This window comes from Symphalangus syndactylus, chromosome 17 (assembly GCF_028878055.3).
Source record: "Symphalangus syndactylus isolate Jambi chromosome 17, NHGRI_mSymSyn1-v2.1_pri, whole genome shotgun sequence".
Classification (NCBI taxonomy): domain Eukaryota; kingdom Metazoa; phylum Chordata; class Mammalia; order Primates; family Hylobatidae; genus Symphalangus; species Symphalangus syndactylus.
In genome coordinates, this window is record NC_072439.2 from 95,152,250 (window position 1) to 95,167,704 (window position 15,455).

General features: G+C 40.8%; 1 protein-coding gene across 5 annotated transcripts in view; it reads right to left on the reverse strand.

Moving 5' to 3' along the window:
* The window catches only part of ATP13A4 (ATPase 13A4), a 211,954-nt gene that overhangs the window by 45,826 nt on the left and 150,673 nt on the right, over positions 1-15,455 (reverse strand). For 4 of the 5 annotated variants that reach the window (XM_063621985.1, XM_063621984.1, XM_063621983.1 and 1 more), the window contains 5 exons: positions 14,030-14,180; positions 12,331-12,417; positions 11,950-12,103; positions 9,352-9,463; positions 3,488-3,612 (listed from right to left, as the gene is read on the reverse strand). In XM_063621985.1, coding sequence (XP_063478055.1) covers positions 3,488-3,612; positions 9,352-9,463; positions 11,950-12,103; positions 12,331-12,417; positions 14,030-14,180 — 629 coding nt within the window. Of the gene's footprint in view, positions 1-3,487; positions 3,613-9,351; positions 9,464-11,949; positions 12,104-12,330; positions 12,418-13,616; positions 13,710-14,029; positions 14,181-15,455 lie in introns of all 5 variants that reach the window. The other variant, XM_063621982.1, reaches the window with a different exon arrangement.

The following is a 15,455-nucleotide window of genomic DNA, read 5'->3' on the forward strand; positions in this document are numbered from 1 at the left end:
GGGCGTGGTGGTGCACACCTATAGTCCCAGCTACTTGGGAGGCTGAGGCAGGAGAATCGCTTGAACCCGGGAGGCGGAGGTTGCAGTGAGCTGAGATCATGTCACTGCACTCCAGCCTGGTGACAGAGCAAGACTCCATCTCAAAAAATAAAAATAAATAATAAATAAGGAGAGCACTTAAGAAAACTCAAATCCCACCCCACACACGATTTAAGAACTGAACAATTCAAAAGGGGATTTGAAAAAGATAATGAGCACTGTTGAGACCTGAGATTGTGGTTTGAACAAACTGGGTGCAAAAAAAAAAGTCTTAAAGCAAAATTATAAAAATATACAATCTAAAGCAAGGCACAGTGGTGCATGCCTGCAGTTCCAGTTACAAAGAAGGCTTAGGCAGGAGGATCGCTTAAGTCCAGGAGATCAAGGCTGAAGTGAGCTATGATCCTGCCACTGCACTCTAGCCTGGGCAACAGAGCAAGACTCTGTCTCTAAAAAATAAATAAATAAATAAATAAATAAATAAGACAACTACAAGAAAAAAGATAGACTGAGAGGATGGATAAAAATGGAAATACCAGGAGTAAAAATGGAAAGACAGAGAACAGACGCAAAAATTAAATAAACAATAGGGAATTTTTTTCTGGCAGGAAGAAAGACTAAAAAGTGCTGTCCATGTTTCTCCCACTCCAATCTCTTCTTGATTCCGGGGAAGTCTGGTTCTGATCACTGGTTTCCAGGGATTGATTCTAAAGCCTTGGGTCACAGAAGTAAGCAACAAGAAACTCTAATCAACTCAAAACTTTTTAAGTGAATGAGTCATCATAAAATTGGTCCATTCAGAGGATAGAGTTGAGTCCATTAAGTTATTGTCACAAGGGGTTGCGTATTTGGTGATTCAGTTATATAAACCAATGTTCTTGCTATAAATATGATACTTTTCATAATCTGTTTTATCATATGTATAACATTCAAAGTGTCAGATATTATGACTTAATGATAAAGATGTCAAAAGATGGTAAAAAAATAAATAAATAAAAGTTTTTCTAAAAGTGCTGTCCATGCTCCAGACTAAGTTAATGAAATAAGGGAAACACAAAGGTAAATATTTCTAAATTCCAAAGTTAAAAGTTTATGTGCAGAAAAGAATAAGTTACTTACAATAGACTCTCACTGGACTTGTCATGAGCAATATCAGAAGCCAGAAGGCAAAGGAATAGCCTCTACATACAGATCATTAAGAAAAAAGAACAATAATTCAAGAATATTATATCTGAGCAAGATGTCATTCACGTGTCAGAGCAAAGAAAGATATTCAAGCATATGTAAGAAATCAAAGAGCACCCCTCCATTCCATCCAAGGGCAGTATCTCAGGGAAAAAAATTTGTAAACAAGCAAGGAAAGAAATAGAGCAGAAATTTCAATATGAGAAAAGAGGAAGTAAAGAGAGAGGGTAGAGAAGGATGAACACTTGTACATTAATCTAAGTCAAGGATAGATTATGAGAATGTGTCATCTAAGTGCTAAATACAGATTTTTGAAATGGAAGGGTCACAGTGTAAGGGAAATCCCAACCAGCAGTAAATGAACTCAGCAACTTCAAAAAGTTGGACTGGGGTGTTAGAAAGGGAGAAAGTAAAAACAGTCCAAGATCCTCTTGGATTGTGGAGAGTAGAACAGGCGACAGAGAAGTACAAAAGAGGAAATAAAAGTATTCTAGAGTTTGCAACTGTAGAATTGGGTTCAGGTGAAATGGGAACAGAAAATGCGTGCTGTGATGGGGAATAATGTATCTTTCCGACATAAATGATGGAGTTAAAAGCATCTGACTACAAGACCAGGGAAAAGAAAGGGAACACACCCCAAAAATATGAACATGAATTCATTAGGAAATCATTTATTTACCTCTAGTCTCTTTCCCAATTAAAAAATTATAGCATCAATTTTTGCAACCTACTCATCTGACAAAGGGCTAATATCCAGAATCTACAATGAACTCCAACAAATTTACAAGAAAAAAACAAACAACCCCATCAAAAAGTGGGCAAAGGACATGAACAGACACTTCTCAAAAGAAGACATTTATGCAGCCAAAAAACACATGAAGAAATGCTCATCATCACTGGCCATCAGAGAAATGCAAATCAAAAACCACAGTGAGATACCATCTCACACCAGTTAGAACGGCCATCATTAAAAAAGCAGGAAACAACAGGTGCTGGAGAGGATGTGGAGAAATAGGAACACTTTTACACTGTTGGTGGGACTGTAAACTAGTTCAACCATTGTGGAAGTCAGTGTGGCAATTCCTCAGGGATCTAGAACTAGAAATACCATTTGACCCAGCCATCCCATTACTGGGTATATACCCAAAGGACTATAAATCATGCTGCTATAAAGACACATGCACACATATGTTTATTGTGGCACTATTCACAATAGCAAAGAGTTGGAACCAACCCAAATGTCCAACAACGATAGACTGGATTAAGAAAATGTGGCACATATACACCATGGAATACTATGCAGCCATAAAAAATGATGAGTTCGTGTCCTTTGTAGGGACATGGATGAAACTGGAAAACATCATTCTCAGTAAACTATCGCAAGGACAAAAAACCAAACACCGCATGTTCTCACTCATAGGTGGGAATTGAACAATGAGAACTCATGGACACAGGAAGGGGAACATCACACTCTGGGGACTGTTGGGGGGAGGGGGGAGGGACAGCATTAGGAGATATACCTAATGCTAAATGATGAGTTAATGGGTGCAGGAAATCAACATGGCACATGGATACATATGTAACAAACCTGCACATTGTGCACATGTACCCTAAAACCTAAAGTATAATAAAAAAAAAAAACAGAAAAAAAAAATTATAGCATCAGTGTGAAATTTCATTAATAAAGTCACACTTAATTTCATTAAGAAATTTCACACATTTCTCTTGAGTGATTTATTCTCATTGCTCTCTTTTTTGAATGATTTGGAGTTGGGATTGGGAGTAGAGAGGACATCATTTTCTTAAATTTCTAGAATCGTGGATTTTATGATTGATGAGCCTTTGACATATTTTAGACCCCGTCAACTGAGGATGCTTCTTCTTCTAGCGTTTGACAATAAAAATCACCTTTGCCTGGCTCATGTCTTCTTGCCATTCAGGTCTTATTTCAAATGTCACATCTCGGAGAGGCCTCTCTTAACCATCTCATCTAAAACAGATGGTCAAACATTTTCCTGCATTATCCTATTTGTGTACCTCGAAACGCTGATACTATTTGACTGATTGGTTGATTTTCTCTCATTCCACTCACATGGAAACTCAGGCAAAGCAGTAACTGTGCCTTTTTGTTGCCCATCTCCAGCACCTGGAATGGTGTCTGGCCCAGAGTAGGTAGTCAACAATATTTATTAAATGAGTGAGTGAACCATGTCTATTTCCACATCAAATTCATACTGTTTTCACCGTATACTTTGTTTTATACCTGTGATCATCACAGTCCTTATCCGGGCTGAGATGAGCTCTTCCAAGACAGGTTTTGTCTCTTCCTTCAATTGGTTCTCCAAGATCAGCAGCCCCAGAAATATCAGGTCTGATTCTACCGTCTCCCTGAAAATATATATATAGATGTATTGAACAGAAATAACACATATTACAGCTTTTTTTTTTTGAGACGGAGTCTCGCTCTGTCATCCAGGCTGGAGGATAGTGGTTCAAGTCATTCTCCTGCATCAGCTTCCCACTGGGATTATAGGTGCCCACCACCACGCCCGGCTAATTTTTATATTTTTAATAGACAGGGTTTCACCATGTTGGCCAGGCTGGTCTTGAACTCCCGAATTCAAGTGATTCATCCACCTCAGCCTCCCAAAGTGCTGGAATTATAGGCGTAAGCCACCATGCCCAGCCACATTATAGCTTTCTTACAGGAAGTAAAACAAAAAGACCCCTGTCATAGTGGTTCCATTCACTCATTCAAGCACTGTTAGGTGCTGATTAGGGACCGGGAGTGATCCAGAAAGAGAACAGAAGGGGACACAAAGGCTCTGGAGACGTTTCCTCTAACTGAATGAAGAGGAAGAGAGTGTTTATTAAGCAAAAGCTTTGCTTTAACCTTTGCAGAAAATGAGCTGAAAGCCCATAAGGGTCTCCTCCATCTGTTGTGACTATCCTGATTTTCATTGCCTCACCTGTTACCCACAAAGGGGAGTTTTAGTTCTGGCACAAAGCATGAAAAATAAGGGAGGTGCAAAGAAAAATAAAATAAAATGCCAGTTTCTCCAGCAGGCAAGTCTATAATCAATATTATTTTAGCCACTGGAGATATGAGGTCATAATCTCAACAAACAGGCCTCTCTATTCAGGTCAAGCTCATCCCTTTCTTTCTCCACCAGCTGGTAGCAATGATCTTCTGCATCAAGCGTGAATGTTTCTGCAAAAAGGTGCAGCCTTCAAGGCTCCTATCCACCCTAAGAATATTTTCAGGGATATTCTACAGCACTGAGTGCAGGGAATACATTCGGGATCAGGAGTTCAAAGATTCTTCCATCATTTATTTACCTTAGACACAGATCGAGAGCAAGACACCAGCACTGCCTAACTCTGGCTGAAATACAGATGAAAGTGGCACCCACTCGGACTCCTTGCCTGTCTCAATAGTGGGTCTCACATCAGCTACGGTCATGAACTAGCATTAGTGATGCTCCCAGCAAACTGCTAAAGCCTCCACGGAGCCACAGGAAGTGGACACAGTTTGAACTACTCACCTCAGAGCAGGCTTGAAAGAATGGCACTTCCCATTTTCTGAACCTATCATTTAAATCTATGATCCGGTTCCAAACTATCTTTCCAGCTTCAGCTATCACTGAACTCCTCATCCACCCTCATTTCCAGCCAAGTTGAACCACTAGCCATGGGTTTTCTGTCTACTTAACCATCTCTAGACATTTGCTTTAGACTGCTGTAAGACATTTGTCCTTACTTCATAGAAAAGGTTGTAATTTCCCCATGATCTGCTATTGAAACCCTCCCGATGTTCTGAGCCTCGTGCCTTGTCCCCCACAAAGGCTTCCTCAGATAGAAATCATTGCTCCCGGACAGGTGCGGTGGCTCACGCCTGTAATCCCAGCACTTTGGGAGGCCGAGGTGGACGGATCACCTGAGGTCAGGAGTTTGAGACCAGCCTGACCAACATGGAGAAATCCCATCCCTACTAAAAATACATTAGCGGGGCATGGTGCCAGGCGCCTGTAATCCCAGCTACTCGGGAGGCTGAGGCAGGAGAATTACTTGAACCATGAGGTGGAGTGAGCTGAGATCACACCATTGCACTTCAGCCTGGGCAACAAAAACAAAACCTGCCTCACAAAAAAAAAAAAAAAAAAAAGAAAAAGAAAAGGAATAATTGCTCCCTTGGCATGTTACTTATATTTCACTGTAACTCACATTTTATTTGCCCACGTTTTATTCTTGGGCTTCTGCCTTGTCACACTGTCTCAGCTCCTTGGGAACAATCCCACCTGATTCAATGCTATGCTCAACACCACCCATGTGGTGCCCAACACACAGCAAGTGCCCAGCAAATGTATGCCTAGTTGAAATGCTCTGAGGCCTGTTGGGACCATTTTTTGCCAGGTAATCTATGGAAATTCCTCATCCAGAAATTTTCCTGAGTTCAAGGAACAGCACTGAGAAAAAGTGGCAGAGAATATGCAGAGACTGTAGTAGCAGAGACTGGGAAAAGTATTATAACAGATGTCCAAATCGGAGTCCCATGGAGTCAGAGAGGAGGGTGCTATCGTTTCTGGGTGGAGTGATTAGAGAAGGCTGCCTGTAGAAGACGATATTTAATCTGGTGTTTGAAGGATAACTTGGTTGATGCCTGATTGAGAGCTTATAGGGTAAATGCACCTGATAGCAATAACTACTTAGCATACCCTTAGAATGACCCTCTATGGCAGATGCACCTGAATGTATGTTCCAAGCTAGGAAATCTGGCTGTGGCCAACCCGGAGATTTGTTCCTTGTCTCTGAGGAACTTCTGAGCCCCCGTCCCATCTAGTGGAACATGTGCCAGGCCATAAAGGGAGCTGAAGCCCTGAGTTGTGAGGTGGATGAAGGTTGCTGGGTGGAGGTCATTAAGGAATCAAGTGAAAATGCTATACAAACTGCATGATGTTTGCAGGCAGCAGCGGTTTTCGTGCACAGCTCACCACCACTGGAGTATAGGAAGGCAGATACGTTGTCCACTTTGCTGCCACTGGACTGTTTCTATATGTAAGGTGGTTCTCCTGTCCAGCTGGCTGTTGCGGGACTCTCTCCCCTGTAGGTGAGCCCCTAATAAAACCCCATGCCTCCTTTGCTGGCTCTGGGTCTCTTCTTCAGCCTCTTGAACCTGGTGCCTTCCCTCTTGAAGTGCATAGGGGTTTGGCATAATAGGTCTTCCAGTCTTTCTCATGGTGCTGGTACTCAGGCCCCAGGCCTTGGTTATTTCTGCAGACGACATGACCTGAGCCAACCACAAAGTGCCAGATTAAGCCAAGAAAACGGCTGCAGGGTCGAACATCTGCCGTAGCCTATGGCCTACCTTGGCGCTAGTATTTCTAGTTCCTCTGGCTTATGGCCTTTGTATGGTTCAAGGCACAATAATCAGGAGGCTGGAGTTCTAATGTCAGCCCTACCACTGCCTTGCTGTGTGAGCATGACTAAATCACTTTCTTTGCCTGGTAAACAAGTTCTTCCTTTCATGAGCATTTAATCGGAACCAAAATAATTAAAAGGAGTAATTCCTTAAGGGGTCTTGAGCTCTGAAACTTGGAATGGCATTCTATCTCTTCTGGCTTCCTGCACAGATATTATGCCTCCTCCTGAAGTATCTAAATAATAAAGAATAAGTGTAATATATAGAAAGCACTGTCATCCCTGTGATTACATTTCATGTTCTTAAAATCCATGTGATTTTTCAAGGATGAAATATGCATAAAGTGGGCCAATAATCTTTGAAGAGATTATGATACCAATGCTGGAAGCACCCTGAGTAACCACACACAAAAAAACCCCAAACAACAGCAAGAATGTTCCATCCTAATCAGCAGTTCACAAAGGATAATTGAATTAATGTAGCTATGTGTATACATGGTGGTGATGTGCTTTAAGACAGGAGAGGCAAATTGATGACCTAAGATCAAATCCTAGTTGAGAATTTGTGATTTGTGTTTAGACCATACAAGATTTTAAAAAGTTAGAATTTCAGTACCTTTAACCAGGACATGTACTGTCCTGCGCGCCACAGCCCTCATTATTCCCCATTGCTCATGTGTCTCCACAGTAAGTGCTTTGTTATGTGCATGCATTTCAAACCATGAGTTTGCAACTTGTAATATGCAAATATCATATTATGACAATGAGAAGCAGCTGCATGGTAGCCAGACTCTTACCATAGCTCTGGGCAACAGCCTGTCAGAAAACCAAGTTCAGTTCCCAATTCTGCTCTGTCCCTTCCCTTCCCTGGACCCAAGTTTCCTCTCCTTCAAAATGTGATATCCAATCTCAAAGTTTATTTTTAGCTCCCTTACTTGAGTGACCCTGAACTAAGTTGATCAAATTACAACAAATATACAGAATTGTAGTAGCCACAGTTTCAGGGGTAGCATGAAACTGGCCCCCCGGGAAGAATGGTCCAACAAGCCCAGGAGACGAACACAATGAGCCACTTCCCACTCTGGGCCTCATTTTACCCATTCACAAAGTGAGAGGCTTGGGTCACAGCAGTCCTTCTAAGCAGGAACAGTCCTCCCTCTAGAGGACATTGTGGAATTTTTTTTTTTTTTTTTTACGTCTATGCAAGACTTTCTGCAAAGACCTAGGCACAATGAATAATTATCCCGCATCCCACATGCCTTTTGAATATCCTACTGGACATTCATGAACACTGTAAAAAATTATTATACTTTCATAAGTACAATAATATACTTTAGGCTTATACGGTATATATTTTACTATTATTATAGAATATACTGTACTATTATTATATATATATTACTACATCATATTAAACAATTACAAAATTGTTTATTAAAATTTCCCTAGTTTATATGTGTTACATATAAACACAAAGTATTTTTCACACTTATATTCTTTTGAATTTTGCAGAAATGGAACTACCTGTACTATATAAATTGGGAGGAGATTGTACTGTTTTCTTCAGAGTTTTACCAAGACTTGTTAACCACTTCACAGTCACCTTGCTGGCGGCAAGACTGAGGTATTTGAGTCTGCGATACATAACAAACCTGTATCAGTCTGTATTTGTAGATGTTGCAGCCTCAATTATTCTATACGCAGGTACAAGCAACTTGTTACTTCATTTTGTGTTAGTGGAGTCAGCTGAGGATTTATTAAACTATCACCTCCGTGAAACATTATATGTTTTGCTTTTATTTTTACTATATAATGGGTCATTATATATTTTTACAAAGAATACGTGCAGATAATATGTGAATTTTATTTTAGAATATTAAGAGCTAAAAAATATAGTTACAAGAGAGTGTCGACTCTGATTAGATTGAAACAAATAGGTTAGACTTTCCAAATGTAAAATGCTATATTTAAAAATGAGCCTAGATTAGCTCCGTAACAGCATAAGCAGTGGCGGCTGACATTAAGTGTTAGAAATGACATGAAAGGTGAAATAAACGTGATACCTGAAAAGAGTAGAATTAAAAAAAATAAAATTGAACTCATAAATACTGCAGTTTTGGAGCTATTAAGCATCTCTATTTTAATCCTAAAATGTAAAATTTAATCTATAGGTTAAAATCTTTCTCTAGTAAGGCACCTCAGAAGTTTTCCTTATTTTTTTTTTTTGTAGATGTCACCAAGATTATATCATCTAAGCTGCATTTATTTGTTTCATTAAGCTGTGTATTTCCTATCAAAAATTTTTTCTGGTAAATGTTATGTTTCATAACTCCCAACCAATCCACCAACTATAATTTTTTTAAAATGGGGGCATGACCACAATTTCAATTTCTGAAACGCCGATTATATTCCTATGTCTGTTTTCATAAAGCTGTAAAAATCACATCATATTACATAAGATGTGACTGTTTCTCACAAAATCCCCCAGTGAGTGTTCACATGATCTTTGGGATTTAGGCAGGGCAGGGATCACTATGTCCCTATTTACCAGTGTTCAGACACATGTTATGCACACAAATTCAGCAAGCTACATTGCTCCATCCACCACCCAGAGCCCCTGAGTCCATCCCAGTCTAATGCACTTGACATTCCAACCTGGCACATCTCTCCATCAGACCTTTCTGCTTTATCAAAATCATCCCCATTTACCTCGTCAAGGTAGCAGTGTGGTGGTCATTTTCCAGCTTCTTGTAGGCCAGTGCTATGACTCGAAAGCCCTGGGTTGTGTAAATCTGAAGTTCGCTAACAAAACTAGTGGGTACTGTTTAGAAAGAAACACAAGGTTAGTATGCAGTATTTACTTAGGCAGTACCGGCAAAGAAATTCTTTACAAACATCCAACTTTTGCCCAAGAAAACACACCTCTACAAAGATAGGTAAGCAAGTCAGTTGAAAATTCTAAACATAACTACATTTTCAGGGTTGACCTCTTCAGATGTAGTGAAGCTAAAATGAGAAGGAAGCATTTGAAAAAAGAAAAAAAAAGATAGGAAAAGTGTAAAATTCTTTTTTCTTCAGTTTAACCAACAGACATTTATTGAGAATCTACTATCTGCCAGGCATTGGCTATGCAGAGAAGAAATCACAAGCTCTACACCCAGAAATTAGACTTTACACCTACAGCTATCAGATCTTTGACAAACCTGACAAAAATAAGCATGGGGAAAGGCTTCCCTATTCAAATAATGGTCCTGGAATAACTGGCTAGCTATACACAGAAGATCGAAACTGGACCCCTTCCTTACACCATATACCAAAATTAACTCTACATGGATTAAAGACTTTTAAAACCTAAAACCATAAAAGCCTGGAAGACAGCCTAGGCAATACCATTTTGGATATAGGCACGGGCAAAGATTTCATGACAAAGATGCCAAAAACAATTGCAACAAAAGCAAAAAATGACAAATGGGATCCAATTAAACTAAAGAGCTTCTGCACAGCAAAAGAAACTGTCAACAAGTAAACATACAACCTACAGAACAGGAGAAAATTTTTGCAAACTATGCATCCAACAAAGGTCTAATATCCAGCATCTATAAGGAACTTAAAATTTACAAGAAGAAAAAAACAAACAACCTCATTAAAAAGTGGGCAAAGGATATGAACGCTTTTCAAAAGAAGACATACATGAGACCAATAGTCATGCGAAAAAAAAAAAAAAAGCTCAACATCACTGATCATTAAAGAAATGCAAATCAAAACCACAATGAGATACACCATCTCAAACCACTCAGAATGGTGATTATTAAAAAGTCAAAGAACAGCAGATGCTGGTGAGGTTGTAGAGAGAAAGAAGTGCTTAACTGTTGGTGGGAGTGTAAATTAGTTAAACCACTGTGGAAGAAAATGCAGTGATACCTCAAAGTCCTAAAGACGGAAATACCATTCAGCCCAGAAATCCCATTACTGGGTATATAGCCAAAGACAGGTAAATCATTCTATTATAAAGCTGCACATGCATATATATGTTTATTGCAGCACTATTCACAATAGCAAAGACATGGAATCAACCTAAATACCCATCAATGGTAGACTGGATAAAGAAAATGTGGTACATATACATGATGCAATACTAGGCAGCCATAAAAAAAGAATGAGATCATGTCCTTTGCAGGGACCTGGATGGAGCTGGAGGCCATTGTCCTTAGCAAGCTAACATTGGAACATAAAACCAAACTTACCTGTGGGAGCTAAATAATGAGAACACATAGACATATAGGGGGGAACAACACATACTGGGGCCTATTGGAGGGTGGAGGGTGGGAGGAGGGAGAGGATCAGGAAAAATAACTAATGGGTACTAGGCTTAATACCTGGACAGTGAATTAATCTGTACAAGAAACCCCCATGACACAAGTTTACCTACGTAACAAACCTGCACATGTACCACTGAACTTAAAATATAGGTTAAAAAAAAGAATGAAATTGAAAAAAAATCTTAAGTTCTGCTCTAAGGATTTCTGTCTAATTGAGTTACAGCCAGCAGACTAACAATGCAATCAAATGAGATCATTGCTATTCCCAGGCCATTGCAGCATGCTATGGAAAGCGTTTGGTGGTGTATATACCAGCCTGGGAGGAGGTGGTTCAGTAAAGAAGGAGTCTGGGGCTGAGGGAGAATCATGAGCTTAGTCATGGAGGCATGCGAGTAAGCTGTGAAGAGTTAGTTCAGCTCAGGAAAGCACAGGATGAGGAGTGGTAAGGCCCATCTGGAAAGTTCACTGGGAGTTCAAACCTGAAAGCCTTATATATGATCCTAAAGAAATTTGAGATTATACTGGAGCCTATGAGAGCAACTAAAATAATCGCGAGGTGAAAAATCTGGTCACAGTACAGAGGGCACATCAAAGTTGGGGAGACTGGAGGCAGAGGGTCAATCCACCAACTATTGAAGTGATCAGGAATGATGCATGAGCATCAAGCTCATCAAGCATGAGCAGATGCAGTGAAGGACCATGGATTAGCAACTGATGAGACAGAGGCACTAAGGGAGAGCAAGAAATCAGAGATGACACCTAAATGGGGTGGTGGCGGGGGATGGTGGTACCATGCACCAAAATAGGAAACTGGGAAATACAGGAAATGAGAAAGACACCATTGGTTTTCGTATTGAATTTGGAATGCCAGTGAGCCACCCAATTGGTGATGACCCATAGGCAATTGAATTAATAGATCAAATGCTTTGGGAACATATTTATCTGGAGATACAGATTTGCCAGGTGTAATCCAAGTCAAGTTACAGACCTGTCTCAGGTTGGCAAAAGCTGGCCACCCTCTCTGGTGCACCTTTCATGAATGCCAGTCGGTCACCTCCCATCTCTTGGACAATGACTGTCATTCTCTGCAGTGCCGACGAGAATGGGAACTGATGCAGGATGGCGATTCCTTCCACTGGGACCTGGTTGAGGGATGGGGAAAGGAGAGGAACATGCTGATATAGCTTCTAGCTACTGGGAATTAACCACTCCTTCTGTAATCTTTATTTTAACAAATAAGGGGGAAGGTCTCCCCCATTTTCACACCTGAAATTCAAAGACACATCTGTGACCTTTCAAAAACTAGGGGCCAGAAGAGAGTTTCTCTTTGAGTTTGGGTGTTGTGGGGTGAAGGGCAAGCAGGGCTTACCTGGCTGGCTGTTCTGCAGGGCTGAACTACCATGGCATGTGCCGGCACTCCCTTGATGTGGAAATCGTCCCCAGAAAAAGCCATTTCCTATTTCACAAATAGGATATTGCATTGCAGAGATTTATTTACTGTTTGCCCACTGATGCTATGCTTGAACCCTCCCCTTGAGAAAATCTTCAGACCACCTCAGTGTGTTTTCCGTGTCTCTTCCCTCAGAGGTGAACCAGATTTATTCCGCCACAGAAAAAAAAAAAAATGCATTGAAAATGCTGCACAACTTGAAGGGCAGACACTTGTGAATTATTCATGCAATTTATCTTGTTTTCTCTGTTGGAATGTGCTGTGTAAAGGCTCATTCTCCAATTCTGAAGAGCCTAGCTTGAGAGTCATGAGCATGAAGGGCCAGACTTCTTTTGTGTGAAGCAAGCACCTGTCTGTCGTTCTTTTCCTGCACTTCACGGCTCTTCCTGCCCTTGCATGTCTGTCTAATTTGGATGGATGGTTCTCAGGGCTGGGGTAGGGCAGGGCAGAGACTGTGATATACATGGTTAATAATCAGTAATTGCTACAATAATGATCCTAAATTATAGTCAAAGGGACCTTTTACCCAAAGACAACACATTGCTTTGTAATCATCTCATTGAGTGGCTGACAAGGTCCCAGAGAGGAAACTGCAATCCCTATTTAAAGATATGGAATCAGTAACCCAGAAAAGATGGAGGATTGGCAAAGTTATACTAGATTGCTATGAAATAATGCTCCAGGAGATTTGGAAGGGACCCTGAAGATTGTCTTTCAGTGGTACTCAAAGCGTGCCACCAGAGGCGAGAGCTATATGCAGCTCAGGAGAAAGGAAGGGATAAAACTAAGTAGTCGGGGATGCAGGTCCCCTAATCCTCATCTTTAGATCCCACCTTTTATTTCAACTGGAGTAACTCCAACTATTTAGTCTTTAGAGTGTTTCTGGAGAATGTTTCCTTTTATGAGAAGATTCCAGATTGTTTGTCTTGTTTTGTGTTACATGGACACCACTGGTCTAATTCAACTTCATTTTATGGTCATGAGAGCCGAAGCCCCAACATGAGAGATAGCTTAATGGGATTCAGCAGTCAGTTAGAGCAGAGCCAAAACTAGAATCGGAAAAGCCAGATTCCTGAACTACACCTTTGGCTCTTCAATCTAGTTTAGAGTCTCAACAAAAGTTCTTTAGTGGTTTTCTTTTTTGTTTCTTCTAGTCTTGGAAATAAAATCAATACTAAATTAATAGAAATAAGACTTATAGTCACCATGAATCTCTGAGTTGTCCTGAGCACTGGAGACAGCAATGTTCTGATCCCCATATTCTGGAAAGTCTTTGAAACCAGACAATGCTCGGAGAACAGCACAGAGAGACAAGAAATAATTGCATAATAAGTACAATTATATTAATATGATCGAACCTTTAATATTCGCCAGGCATAGTGTCAAGGATTTTTTAATGTATCATCTCATTTAATCCTTGCAATCTCATTATGTAGATGCTATTATTAGCTTCATTGTACAGATGAGGAAACCAGCCTTAGATTAGTTTGTGCTTCATTACCAAATGTACTCCACATTGGAAACCTCACCTTTTATAAGAATTAGATAGCTCTGATATTGCCTATGTTGCTCTGGCATTGAAGAAGCTTCTCAGATTCTCTGAGGAGCAGAGGCTTACCCAGGTGGTGGCTTCAAACATTTTGAGGTCCAGAGGGTCTCCCTGGATGGTCCCATCAAGAAGGATCAGAGAGTGGCAGCTGGCCATCGCCGCACACAGTGGGCCCCATGGCAAAGCCTGGCCCGAGGCAAAGCTGTGAACTTCCTGAAAGCTTCAGGAGAAAAAGAAATGGGTTTCCATTCCATCACCTCATGCCAAAACAGAGCATCTTGGAGGTGAACAAACATCTTTATAAAAACTAATTTAATATGCTTTGTTGCATTAATAGCCACTCTCCAATCCTGTCACATTAATAGTGCTTCATTCAACCAAGTAAGTTCACTAAGCATGAGAAAGGTCTCTGAGTTTTCTCTTTTTATTTTGGATACAGGGTCTCACTCTATCACTCCGTCACCCAGGCTGGAGGAGGACGGTGGCGTGATCTCGATTCACTGCAACCTCTGTCTCCCAGGTTCTAGTGATTCTCCTGCCTCAGCCTCCTGAGTAGCTAGAATTACAGGCAGCCACCACCATGTCTGGCTAATTTTTTGTATTTTTAGCAAAGATGGGGTTTCACCATGTTGGCCAGGCTGGTCTTGAACTCCCGACCTCAGCTAACCCACCTGCGTCGGCCTCCCAAAGTGCTGAGATTACAGGCGTGAGCCACCGTGCCTGTCTAAAAACATTTTTCAAAATAACATTGCATCCCCCTCTTCCACCTTGGCCTCTTGTGTCCATATCCCAACCATTATCCCCATCATCTCATTTTAGATGAGAACATAGTCTCATCTAAAAAGCTATTAAAATACAACTCAAATGTTATATGCAGGGTTCCTTCACTAATTCAGAGTGGAGGCCATTAAGTTCGGCTTTGGCATCACAAGAAGAATGTCGTCTGCAGCTTGGTTAGTCACAGCCCCTTCTCAAATGTGCAGCACAGGCGTTGGTTCTCAAAGCAGCTTATCCTATTTGGAGGACGTCTGAACAACGGAAGCTTCATCCTACATCGGGGCAAAATCTGCTCCTGGGAACCAGTAAGTGTCCACTTGCTCCCCCTCCTCCACATGCCAACTTCTTTCAAACTTATGGATCAACTCTGCCGTCCCCCTTTACCCTCTCTCCCTCTGGTGTTGCACAGGAACCTCTAGCTGTTCCTCTAATAACGGTTTTATCAGGCCTCCCTCTCGCCTTCCTTATTCTTCTTTTTTGGAAAAGTTCCTATTTGCCATTGTCTGATCCTGGAGTCCACATTTCAAGACAGACAATTACTTCTGATAACATGGACCCTGCATTTATTTAAAGATAACCTTAAGTTGCTGTAGCCCTTTGTTTTGAAAGCAAACATATTGCAATGTTAACTTACAATTCAGCCACATGGCTTCCTGGCTTTTGCATTCAAGCTTCCTTTTGTCACACTAAGAGTTCAAAAATGTCCTGGCTTCATATT